The sequence below is a fragment of the Artemia sp. Qi Xiang Cuo genome, chromosome 19, assembly GCF_049724085.1.
Source record: "Artemia sp. Qi Xiang Cuo chromosome 19, ASM4972408v1, whole genome shotgun sequence".
Taxonomy (NCBI): Eukaryota; Metazoa; Arthropoda; class Branchiopoda; order Anostraca; family Artemiidae; genus Artemia; species Artemia sp. Qi Xiang Cuo.
This window is the reverse complement of record NC_142812.1, coordinates 11,427,860-11,441,074: the sequence shown is the minus strand read 5'-3', so window position 1 is coordinate 11,441,074 and position 13,215 is coordinate 11,427,860. Positions and strand designations below refer to the sequence as shown.

Here is a 13,215-nt window from a genome sequence, read left to right as displayed (position 1 = left end):
AATAAACAAAGTTTCTTTTCATGCTGGCCATCTTAAAGCAGCAGCTTGTAGGTGCTACTATAGATGGACAATATTTCATGCTTATATGCCCACTTGTCCTTTGACACTTTTTGGTTTCTGTGATTCTCTCAGGTATAAATTTAACTGGTATCCAGCACATCACATTGAATTGGCAGAAGGAGATGCCCAAAACTTGTCACAGTGGGTCTCAGATCCTTGCAACCTCATATCCACTGGTAAAAAAAAGATGGTTTATGGAAAAAGTTTTGAAGCAATGATAACCATTATTGAGACACAAGGTGTCAGCTTCAAGAAACATCATTCTTTTCCTCCACTAGGCTTGCTACATACTCAGCACAAGTTTTCTGAAGTTTCAGGGACAACTACCCCTAATGTTTTCCTTATTCAGCAACAATCAAGATGACTATCTTAGATTAGATTAGCGATATACTTAGTTTAGAAGGGATTAATGATAATAACAAAACCATATCTAACTTTTCCCTTCCCCTTCAAAAGGTGAAGTTCTTACTATGGAAAATTACAAATATACTGCACAAAAACCTTGATCACCTTGCCACAATGAAGTTGCAACTTTCAGCAGATGATCCAGTTAATTCTCAGCTACTTCCTTGCTTCTTAAAGTGGTATCTTCCTTATCTGCAATTTTTTTTTTTACCATGGTGTTCCCATTGTTTGACAACAGAAACCCTTGATGTTGCAAGGGATGATGTTGCATCTGATGATTGATAACAATGTGGTTTCTGAATTAGGAGATTCTCCAGGAATGGCTAGAGTAGCTGCAACTTCCTGGAAACTTTGCAGCTTCTTAGACAAACTTTTGAAGAATCTCAATTTGCGCTTTTTTGCTGCAACAAATAGGCACAACCCAGCTGATAAATGAACTGCCATTATAGGGAATGTATTTGATACAAGCTCAGTTGAATTGTCAATCAGAAAATCTGATCAACTTGGACGCTTGGTTGATCTTGCAAATTCAGAGGGTATTCAGAGTTTGTCATGAAGTACAGTTTTCAACCAGTACAAAACATGGTTAGAGCATATTTCTAGTGTAAATGCAGATCCAAAGCATTCCTGTCTCAGTATACAGCAAAAACTTCTTCACCCCTTATTGCGCTGTATGTGCAAGACATCATGCAAATCAGTTGTTGAGAATATTGGCAGTAGTAGGGACACATGTGCTTGTGGCTGTGGTATTAGTACTGCCACTCTTTGCACTGAGTTAGTTACCCAGTGGCAGGGCCTCACCTATTAATGAAACATGTAAGCAATTCATTGAAGCAGCCTTGGACATTTACTTCAATTCACAGAAGTGGCATTTCTTCCAACCAAATGACTGTCCTGATAAACTGAAATTTTTTAACATTAGTGAAGTAGTAAACCAGATTGGCTCCAAAAAACCTCATGTTCCACTTGGTTTATGAATATCATTATGTCTTATATTCTCATTTTCTAATATGCAATCCTGATCTTTAATGTTTCAAGATGAAGACATTAGTAATCTTAGAATTTGGTATTGAATTCAATAGCACATTGAGATGATTTTAGAATGCATTTAGAGAAGTAACATACTATTGTGCTTTGTGGGTGAATGTGTCCACAAGAAACAACAAAGTAACTTCAAACAAAGAGCAGAAGCTCTGATGTTGCTGCTTTTTAAAATTTATTCAAACTAAAGATTCATTGAGTTTCAATGTTGCTATGTGAAAATTTTCTTTTAAGCCATTGTTAAGCTTTGTTCTTGTCTCAGATTGCTCAGTCTGCCAGGGTGCCAATCAGTATTGTTCTTGCAGAAAATCAAGTGGTGCTTTTTATAGTTATAATGACCAATGATTATCAACCATGCAGTTAGGTATGCATTATTTTCATACTATATATAACATTAGAATATACAACTTCATCCATAACTAACAACAGGAAGATATATACAGTATGCTTCAGACTTTGAATACTATACTCCATTAGCAGTACTAGAGTAAGTATTATATATTTTTTTGATAAAATAGTACATGTAGAATCATGAAGTATGATATTCATGGCTAGTATATGACTTACCACGGAATTAGTTTACACTGTTAACTGTAATTAAGAAAACTATTGATATTTCTAACAGCAAGGTAAATTAAGTTACATTTGTCACTGTTCTGCAAATTTTACATGTAAAATACTTTTTGCTCAAAGCAAATCTGTCAAAACACAAGTTGTGCTGCTAAGGTGCTAGCAGCTTTTGGAATTTTGTTGAGTTCTGCTACTGGCAGCTATAGAACATTATGCATACCTGGCTATATATTTGCCCATTAGAGGGGTGGAGGTAAAGTACCATGGAAGCAGCTGCAAAGTGATTTATCTACAAATTATATTACTGTATACATTATCACCTCTCACCAGAATTGCATTCTGAATCTAAATATAACATTCATTTGCATCACAAATAAACTTTACCATTGCCTCCAAGATGTGCAAATATATAGCCTACCCTGATTTGGATATATTTAGGGGTGTGGTAAAGTTCATTTACAATGCAAATGAAGATCATATTTAGATCCAGAGTGCAATTCTGGGTATATATCTGCGCATTAGGGGGGGGGGGGGGGTAGGGGTATATACTATTTTAATATATAGGTTCTAAGAAATTCATGAATTTCTTAGAAAAACTGGAAAAACAAGGAATTAAGTGAAGATAAAGACTCTCTTGCTACAAAATATATTAGCTAGGATTATTGTGCATATATGATAGAAGGGTTCACTCCAAACTCTGACAAAGAGTTCCACATTTGTGCATGGCAAATACTATTGAAGGCTTTAGACAAATCCAAAGCACAAATAAGTAATTCATAACCTTTAGACTGGGCATCATAAAGAGTTGAAGCTAAGACCTTATGCGCATGTTGACACTCAATACAAGGTTGAAATCCAAATTGGTATGAGTCTTTTGTAGTTCGTTCAATAATATATGGGAGCAGAACATGTTCAAAAACCTTACTAATATTACAAGCAACAGTGATGGGCCTATATGAACTGCAATCAAAAGGGTCTCTTCCACGTTTAAGAATCGAAGTTACCGGAACAAGGGGGAACCTTGTCCCTGGGGGTCCATAATAGAATCTGGGGCACCCTCGCCCGGGGTCATAAATACAGGCGGAGGAGGAAGAAGGCCCCTCAAATGTGCACTCAAAAGGGCCCACTGGTTTGTCCACAAGTCCCATGAGTTGCAAGCATTCTCCCATTAATGGGTTAAATTGCATGGTGATACAAAACCCCATTGCGGGAGGATCCTCTTTAGAAGAGCAACCGTGGTGTAAGATCATGATCTATAAACAACAGCCTCTGTAAAGGGGTGCCTCGACCTTTTCGGGGTACCTGCAAGACTTGGGACCTTGAGGTCAACTCTATTCCCACTTGAGGAGTGGCGCCCCTCGAGGAAATTATAGCCTAGTAAACGAAACAGCATTCGCATGGGATTCTGACTAATGGACAACTTTTCTGGAATTGGTATGTTTTGATGGGCGTCCTTGGGCTGAAAAACCTCTTTCTAGCTAATTTATCTATTACGGGTTTCCTCCCGGTAGTAGCATAATATTTGTAGGCATGAATATATAATGAGTTGGAGGTAACAGGCTTGAGATTGTCTGTGCAGGATATTGACTCTTGTTAATGGAAGAGCATCGCCAAGTGTTGGGAACCATGTTGTGACCAAGATGGGCCCAGGATTACAAAAAGCCTCCATTCATGGAGGTCCCAGGGACTTCTTGCTATCCGGTTTTAAGCCGGCTTAAGCACTTCGGTGTAGACTTGAGAAGATATGTGATCCCCGTCCTGCACTGGTATCAGGGATCATTGTTTTTCCTGAGGCAAAAATAATTTCAATGATTTAAAGAACTTGAACATTGGAACTTGGAATGTTACAACATTAAAAAATGACTATTGTATCAACGTTTTGACTGACGAATTCAATTAATTCAAACTGGGCTTATTAGGAGTTTTAGAAACTCGTATCACAGGAGTAGGAAATGTGAAATTAGGTGATATAGAGTTTGTTTACTCATGCAGGAAGGATGGGGTACATAGACAGGGAGTAGGGCTCATAATGAATAAGGAAGCTGGTAAGTCTTGTTTAGGCTGGGAAGGTATTATTAATAGAATACTAATTGCTCCTTTTATGACTAGAAAGTTCAGGGTATCAGTTATAGTAGTATACGCCCCTGTAGAACCGACTGACGGAGATACTAGTGACTCAGATGAATTTTACTTACAGTTACAGGAGCAAATAGACAGGGTCCCGGGTAGAAATATGAGGTTATCACTGGGATATTTAAACGCCCAGGTTGGTAGAAATAGGTATAGATGGTATCCTAGCGTAGGTAAATTTGGTGTAGGGAAAGAAAACAGTAATGGGTACAGACTTTTGTAATTTTGTAGGTATAACAATCTAGTTATAACCAATACGGTGTTTGGTCATAAAATGGCTGATAAGATAACATGGTATTCATGTGATGGTAAGACAGCAAACCTTATAGATTATGTTATAGTAAACCGAAGACTGGCAGAATCAATACACGATATTTGGGTATATAGGAGCGCTGTTATTGATATTAAAAGTAAAGATCACCATCTAGTAGAGTCAAGGGTTAGTTTAAAGCTGAAATTTCGGAAGGGTAACTACCTCCCGGGAAGTGCGGATCCTGGTAGACTCCTGGATGAGAATTTGAGAGAAACTTTCCAGGAACAGTTGAATACTAAACTCGAGTTTAAAATTTGATAATGTGTAAGATGGTTGGAATAATTTTTGAAAAATAATTTGTGAAGTTGCTGAAGGTGTCTTAGGGAAGAAAGCTAGAACTGCAGCTAAGAATATTATTGAAAAAGCTTTATGTTTAATAGAAAGGAGAAAGGACTTGTACAAGAATTATCTGAGTGATAGGTCATATGAAAACAAAAGCAATATAAAGAAAGTGAAGAAAGGATTAAAATATGAACTAAGGAGATGTTAAGTGGAGGCCATGGATAAAATTGCCGAGGATCTGGAAGATGCAACTAGACAGCATAATAGTAAAATACTGTACTGGCATGTTAAAAAATTGAGAGGTAGTAGTCAATCGGGACTTGTCCCAGTTAAAGATAGGAATTGGGTGGCAATTAGCGATAAGGAAAAAGCTAAAGCAAGATGGGCCGAATATTTTGAGAATTTGCTTAACTGAGATGGAGTTGCAGGAAAAGATATAGAGGAAAATGAAAAAGTTTGTGATACCTATGATGTGACGGAAGATTTGTTTTATGAGGGAGAGCTGACAATCATAGCAAATTTGCAGAGAATCGAATAATTCTCAAATGCAGATATTGCGGTAAAAGAGTGTTTTAAACAAGATGGCTCGTAAGCTAAAGGTAAACCACTGAAGACATTAAATGCAATTTTTGATATCACAGAAGTACCCAACGATTTTAATAAAACCTTAATTAAAACACTTTATAAGAAAGGTGATAAGAGTGAGTGTCGTAATTATCGAGGCATTAGTCTGATCTCTGTAGGTAGCAAATTACTTAGTAATATGATACTTTTTAGACTGAGAGATGCCGTAGACAAAGTTTTAAGAGAAGAACAGTGCGGTTTTAGAAAAGGTAGAGGATGGGTCGACCAAATTTTCACTCTTAGGCTAATAATTGAGAAGTGCCTGAGTTTTCAAACACCTTTGGTCTTCAGTTTTATAGATTATGAGGAAGTGTTTGATTCAGCTGATAGAGGAGCTTTAGCAAAGGTCTTATTCTTGTATGGTATGCCAGACAAATACATTAAAGTGATTATTGCTATGTACAAGAATAACACTTCTGCAGTTAAGGTAGAAAATGAGGTTAGTAGCTGGTTTTGTATGAAATCAGGAGTTAAGCAGGGTTGTGTTTTATCCCCCTTTACATGGATTATTTTGATGGACTTTGTTTTAAGGAGCACAAGAAAGGAAATGGGAGACTACGGAATTAAATGGGGAGTAAAAAGTCTCCTGGGCCTGGATCATGCTGATGACTTAAGCATCTTAGATGAAAGTGTGAGCAAAATGAATAAAATTTTAGAGGTTTTTCGAGTTCAGGGTGCTAGTATTGGTTCGAAAATTAATGCTAGGAAGACTAAGTCACTAAGGTTAGGAATAAGTGAAGATGAAAAGGTGACGTTGGGTAATGAAAAGATTGATCAGGTGGGGAGCTTCACTTGCATTGGTAGTATTATTAGTATAGATAGTGGGATCGGTGAAGGTGTTAAAAAAAGAATAGCGAAGGCTCAGGGTGTTTTTTCACAGTTAAAAAAAGTCTGGAAGAATAGGAAGATAAGTCTTCAAACCAAGATTAGAATATTAGAAGCTACAGTGATGACAGTGATGGCTCTGAAACATGGACGCTCCAAAAAGTGGATGAAGATTTGCTAGATGCTTTTCAGAGAAATTGCTTACGGATTGTTCTGGGTACCCAGCTGACTGACCATATTTGAAACAGTAGGCTGTACGAAAAATGTGGTTCAGTACCGCTCTCTAGAGCTATAAGGAAAGAAAGGTTGTGGTGGCTAGGGCACGTTGTACAGATGAAGGATGACAGATTGCCGAAGATTGTTCTTTTTGGCCAACCATCTAGGGCAAAACGGAAAGCAGGTCGCCCCTGTCTGGGGTGGGAGGACGCCATAAAGAAAGATTTAAAGGAAATGGGAACTTCGTGGGCGGGTGTAAAAATGGAGGCTTTGAATAGATTGGGGTGGAGGAGGAGTATGCGTAGCTGTGTTGGCCTCAGGCAGCTTGGTGCTGCAGTGAGTTGTTAGTAGTAGTAGTAGTATTGTGCATATTATGAAGTAAGAACTGTGTTCTCTCTTTATAAAGATGTCTCTTTATGTGGTGGACTGCTCATACATCTATACCAGACACTCACCAAAAATTCACCCTAGATTCCCAAAATTCTCACCTGCCTAACCTTAGTAGGCTTGCTGGTAAAATTCTACTTTAGCTAGTTCTGGCTATCTTGGAAAGGGATTAGGTTAGGAAAATGAAACTTTCAGGAATGGGTCTACAGGCTAAAGCATGTCATTGGAAGGTATTTTTAAGTACCTACCTCCACTCCTTCCCCCTCAAGAGGGCCCAAACCTTTGATAACCTTTACAAATCTGTGTGTTATAAAAGTGAAACCTTGTAAAATAAATCTTCTGCTTAAATGAAGTAGAACAAAAATTTTTTCAGCTTCATAAATTTTCTCAATCCCAATTTATAAGGCTTTAAAGATATGCAAATACATTTCCAAAACTTAAATAAAAAAAACATTGATATGGCTTAAAATTCTACTCAAATAACAGGAATTGCATTTTCAGAACTAAAGCCAGCAAAAAAGAAACTAATAACTGAAAATTAAGGTAAAATGTTGTTCTGTCAAAATTTTAATAGGTATAGGACCTGTCATTTAAGCAAATTTGAGGATGCTTTAGATGTAGAATGAGTGGAGGTAGGTGCTTGAAAATACCTTCCTGGAACATACTTTGGTAAATTTTTTGCAAATCATATTATTGACTTATGAATAAAGTAAACATACCACTTGATGCCTTTTTAATGCTCTTTCCAAATATAATAATCATTTTTGTCAGAAATGAATTTTACCCCCACCCCTATATATACAAATTCAGGGTATATATTTGCACATTTGGGGGGTGGGGGTAAAGTTTTAACATACCTCCCATTTAGATCATAAATAAAATTTACCCCCCCCCCCCCCTAATGGGCAAATATATACCCTGAATTGGTATATATAGGGGTGGGAGGTATAATATATATATATATATATATATATATATATATATATATATATATATATATATATATATATATATATATATATATATATATATATATATATATATATATATATATATATATATATATATATATATATATATATATATATATATTTATATATAATTAGCATAATTAATGTTTACAATTATCATAATTAATTGAATCATTCTAACTTAGTAATTAACAAAGAAATAAAGAAAAAATATATCTGAAAAAATCAGTACTGTCATCAGCCTTGTGCAAAAATTTAATTGCAGCCTCAAACAACTTGATTTTGCAACCTTGACAACATGCACTTGCTTTATTTTAGATGTTTAATTGAAAATACATTCTTGAACATTCAGCATTAAGGAAGAAGAAAATGGCATAATATTATTTAATAACTTTTTTTTATCCAACTTAATCATGGAAAGTCAGTGCTTGTGGAATAAAAAAATGATTTATTATGAAACAGTAAGTTTAAAACAGATGTTTTAAGCCTTTTTACACCCTATATATTTTTGTCATTTTCAGAGCTCAAAAAGGGCTTACATTTGGATTTCCAATAGAAGTGATTATTATATTTTTAAAGAGCATAAAAAAAAGGCATTGAGTGGTACATTCACTTTATTTGTAAGTCAATAATATGATTTGGTAAAAATTAACCTGATATGATTTGCACAAAAATTACCCATACTCGAGCCTGTAGGCTAATCCCTGAAATTTTCATTTTCCTAACCTAACCCCTTTCCAAGATAGCCAAAAGTAGGTAAAGTAGAATTTTACCAAAGTTTTTAAGCAGAAAGGACCCTCTAGAGAGAGAAGGAGTGGAGGTAGGTACTTCAAAATCCCTTCCTGGGACATCTTGTGGTCAATATATACCAAATCATATTATTGAGTTTCAAATAAAGTGAATACACCATTTGATGCCTTTTTTATGCTGAATATAATAAGCATTTCTATCAGAAATGAATTTCAGCCTATACCTAACCTAACCCTGAATTGGCATATATAGGGGGGGGGGCTGAAATTCATTTGCAATAGAAATGCTTATTATATTCATAATCAGCATTAAAAAAAGGGGTAAAATTATACTTTAGTTACTTTTAACTATCTTGGAAAGGGGTGATGTTAGGAAAATGAAACTTTCAGGGATGGGTCTACAGGCTAAAATATGTCCTGGGAAGGTATTTTGAAGTACTTGTCTCCTCTCCTTCTCCCTCTAGAGGATTCTGAAATTTGCCTACATGACAGGTCTATACCTATTGAAATTTTAACAAAACAACATTTTACCTTAATTTTCAGTTATAAGATTCCTTTTCTCTGGCTTTAGTTCTGAAAATGAAATTCCTGTTATTTGAGTAGTATTTTAAGCCATATCAATGTTAATTTTAAAAATTTAGGAAATGTATTTGCATATCTTTAAAACTCTATAAATCAGGATTGAGCAAAGTTGTGAAGCTGAAAACAATTTTGTTGGACTTCAATTTAAGCAGAAGATCTATATCATAAGGTTTCACTTTTATAACACACGAATTTTTAAAGGTCATCAAAGGTCAGGACCCTCTAGAGGGAGAAGGAGTGGAGGTAGGTACTTCAAAATACCTTCCCAGGACATACTGTAGCCTGTAGATATGTCCCTGAAAGTTTCATTTTCCTAACCCAACTCCTTTCCAAGATAGCCAAAAGTAGCTAAAGTAGAATTTTACCAAAAAAGGCATTGAATGGTGTATTCACTTTAGTCCTAACTCAATAATATGATTTGGTATATATTGACCCATCTTTTAACCCGTAGACTCATTCCTGAAAGTTTCATTTTCCTACCCTAACCCCTTTCCAAGATAGCCAAAAGTAGAATTTTACCAGCTTGCTTTCCAAGACATCAAAAAGTCCTTTGTCTAGAATTTTATCAATTTGAGAATCATAATGTTAAAAATAGATCAGCCCATACAAAAATCTCAGCTCAGTCTATAAAAGGTATCCTGAATCTTCTATCTTCATTCCTTCCAGCTTAGACTATAAAGTTTGAAAGATTATAGACTTTGCTAGGCCTATAGCCTAGCATGCAAATCAGTCCAAACTTGGAACAAGCAAACTTGCACAAACCCAACCTAGAAAAAAACACACAGCTAATTTGTTACCGTTTAGAAGGTAAATAACCTGTAATCTTTCTTTTGACTTCCCTATTTTCCAAACTTCTTTCACTGATCTTATCCATGTCAGCATTTCATTATTTTTAATATTTCCGCCACAACGACAAAGCTATCTCTGTCAAATGTAGGTAGCAGTAATATTAAGAAATGCTATAAACATCAGCATGGGTCCATACTACCGAAAATCTCTAATCGGTTGTTGTTCAAGGTCTGTTTTGACGGTTTTTATCACCCAAGAATTTCTTTCCGATCGAGAGGCTCTTCCATCAAATTGGCTTTTGTCCAAATTTGGACAAACTAAAAGATGACTGCTGGCGGTTGATTATAGTCTTGACGTCCAGCTCCAACTTACAACCTTGAATTATAAAACCGTTTGGTTGGTCTTTGACCGTGGGCATAAGCCAAGAATTTGCTTGAAGCATCTGTCTTCGGAGATTTTTTTGTGTATATTAGCTACTTTCACAGGCTAGGTCGTGCAAATGTATGAAAGATCCAAATATTTAATTATTCCGTATGTTTCAATGAGGCATAACCATGAGGTAAATTTCAAATTTCCTTCTTTTATAGGGCTCTTAGGAGCTGGGAAAACATCCTAGAAGCAGTTTTTATGCAAAAGTAAATTTTAGTGCCACTCCCTCAAATTATACTTTTAATTGACCCAAGATATTTGAAATTATCCACTACCTCTATCCAGGGGCGGCCCGAGGCTCATTTTATTGGAGGGCGATCTTCGTAAATTTTACTAAACCGCTACCTGATTTATACTAAATTTTCTGCAGAAATCAAGCATTTTGCTAAATTTCAGCCGATTTTACAAAATTTCTGCCGAAATTTTGGCCTTCGGTGAAAATTTTACCGAATGCCAAAAACGTTAGGGGGTGGCACGCCCCTCCCCCCTCCCCTTCCTCCTTTCCGGACGCCCCTGCCTCTATCTGGCTCAGGTTGAGCATAAGAAAGACTGGATACTCTTCATTTGTCATCATGTTAGTTATTTCCAATGCTGACTTTCAGGCTAACAGGGGCATGCAGAATTTAATATACCTCTTGTAAGACATTAAAGGTCGGGCCACGTCTTCTACACTTGGGCTGGGTGGGACTTCTGATTGCTCCAAGCTAGGGTTGATTGGTAATAATTTAATTTCTCTGAATATTTTCTTCATAGTTCAGTCAATGATTAAGTCGAAGGTTCTGGCTTATACAAAAAACTCTATTTTTAATATAATACTAAAACGCACACTCAATTTTATGAAACTAGTAATACAGGGAATAGTTTATTGTCAATGTTTCTGCAAAAAAAAGTTTCTTATTTATAAATTTTACAAATATCACTGTAAAGAAATGCCTTGGAATTAAATTTCCTTCAAGTAAGGTTAACGTCATTCGAAAACCGACAATGGACCATTTATCTAGTTCAAAATTACACTTCACTGTACCAAAACAGGACTATGCTGCTATCCTTTGGCCCATCAAATTAGTGTGGTCGTTTTAGAATCTGCTGGGCACTGGCTGCGGTATTAAAGAGTGCCTTTGTAAAATAAAACCTGTAACTCTAAAAACTCTAAATTTTAGTTATTTTTTTTTTCAAGTTTAAATTTGATGAATAGTGTGAGACCAAGATTTGTTATGAGGATTTATCTCGTGCCAGTAGAAAGGTGGCATGCAAGCACTATTTATATTACCCTGTTACAAGTTCTGATTTTCTATCAATCATCTGGCGGAATACATCCGTATTCTTTTTTTATTTTTTTCTAGTCATGGCTCGATGAAACAATATTTTCCATTTTTTGAAAAGTCACATTTTACAAATCTAGAACAATTGCTAAAAAAAAATACCTTTTCTACAAGAGGACCTGCTTATGATCTGTGTACATACTCTCTTACGATTCTAGCAGAAAGCGCTGCTCCAGTCCAGCACTTTAAGAATAATAAAATCAATCAAGAGCTTTCAATTTCAACAAATAATTAGATAAACTTCAATTATTTCATTCTGAAATGCTCAACTGATTAAAAAATAATAAGCCGAACGTCAAAACTGAACATTTTCAAAACAAAAAACTTTTAGCAGTCCTACCTTTTATTTTTGGTTGGTCAATATCTTGGTTCTGTTCTTTTTCTACTCGCACGTCTATTTCTTTGATTTCTTCCTCGTTACGTCCCTCAGCCTCTTTCATATCAGCAGCTATTTTATAACCAGAATCCAGAAGCTCTTTAAGAGTGTAGTTAATATCCTCTCTTCGGTTCTTCCAAACAGCTTCCAAAATATCATCTTCGTAAAAATGTATTTCATTCCCAAAGTTTGTCTGTACTGAAACGTTTTTATGCATTCTTTCTTTTTCTACAAAGACGTTTTCAGGTATATTTATAATTTCTCGCTTACGACTGTAACCAAAAGAATCATCCTGGACGTTGCTAGAAATTTTTTTATCTGCGCTGGCAGGATATAAACAGGCTTTCAATTTAGTTTCCTCATGCTGTATGTCTTGCAGTTTTGAAGGAGCTGAAACGGAAGAACAAACAGACGTTGCAGGAACACTTTTTATTTGATTTTCAGTCTTCAATAGCAGCTCATTCACTCGCGATTGTTCATCTTCTTTAATACCAAGTGGCTGATTAGCGACAATAATACTGCCTTCAGGCTTTAGGGCTAATATGTTTGACTGAGGAGTTTGTTCTGTAGATACCATGTTAAAGTTTGCCATAATTTTATATTTTCTATGGGGTTTTGGGGGTGGTTTAATAGAATCTTCCAGAGAATCTTCAGTACCATCAGTCTTCATGATAACTAAAAATTATTGACCAGATTAAAAAAGAAACCTAAGTTAGGTTTGAGATGTTGAAAGGTTGCTTGTCTTAAACAAAACAATTATCCTTACCTTATTCAGCAAACACAACCCATTTGGACTACCCTTGTAGAAATGTGAATACGCTAAACCTCTTCTCCAAACTTTGGATATTTTTACAGATCATCCGAATTCCCTTTACTTTCTTATATAATTCATCTGTTAGTTTTTTTTGCATTTTTTTAAAATTTGCTCTCCCTCCCAAATAGCAAAAGATTTCCTACACACATGTCTGCTTCGGAATATTAAAATCCGTTTGTGATAAAAAAGTTGGCTGCTAACCCTTAATCATTCTTTTAAAGAAAAAAATTAATTGTAATTATTGTTAATTTTATGTTTCAATCTGATTTCTTAACAATCTACTATCCATTTTTTTGTCTTTTTTAATTTTTGACTAGAAACTTATCCTCC

At 35.5% G+C, this 13,215-nt stretch overlaps 1 protein-coding gene across 3 annotated transcripts in view; it reads right to left on the bottom strand.

Annotated features, from left to right (window-relative positions):
- The window catches only part of LOC148940498 (uncharacterized), a 55,176-nt gene extending 42,434 nt beyond the window's left edge, over positions 1 to 12,742 (bottom strand). For 2 of the 3 annotated variants that reach the window (XM_089105196.1, XM_089105197.1), the window contains exon 1: positions 12,036 to 12,742. In XM_089105196.1, the coding sequence (XP_088961322.1) occupies positions 12,036 to 12,741 (706 nt within the window). In that variant the 5' untranslated portion in view covers position 12,742. Of the gene's footprint in view, positions 1 to 9,971; positions 10,049 to 12,035 lie in introns of those variants that run through there. The other variant, XM_089105200.1, reaches the window with a different exon arrangement.
- Positions 12,743 to 13,215: the final 473 nt, after the last annotated feature.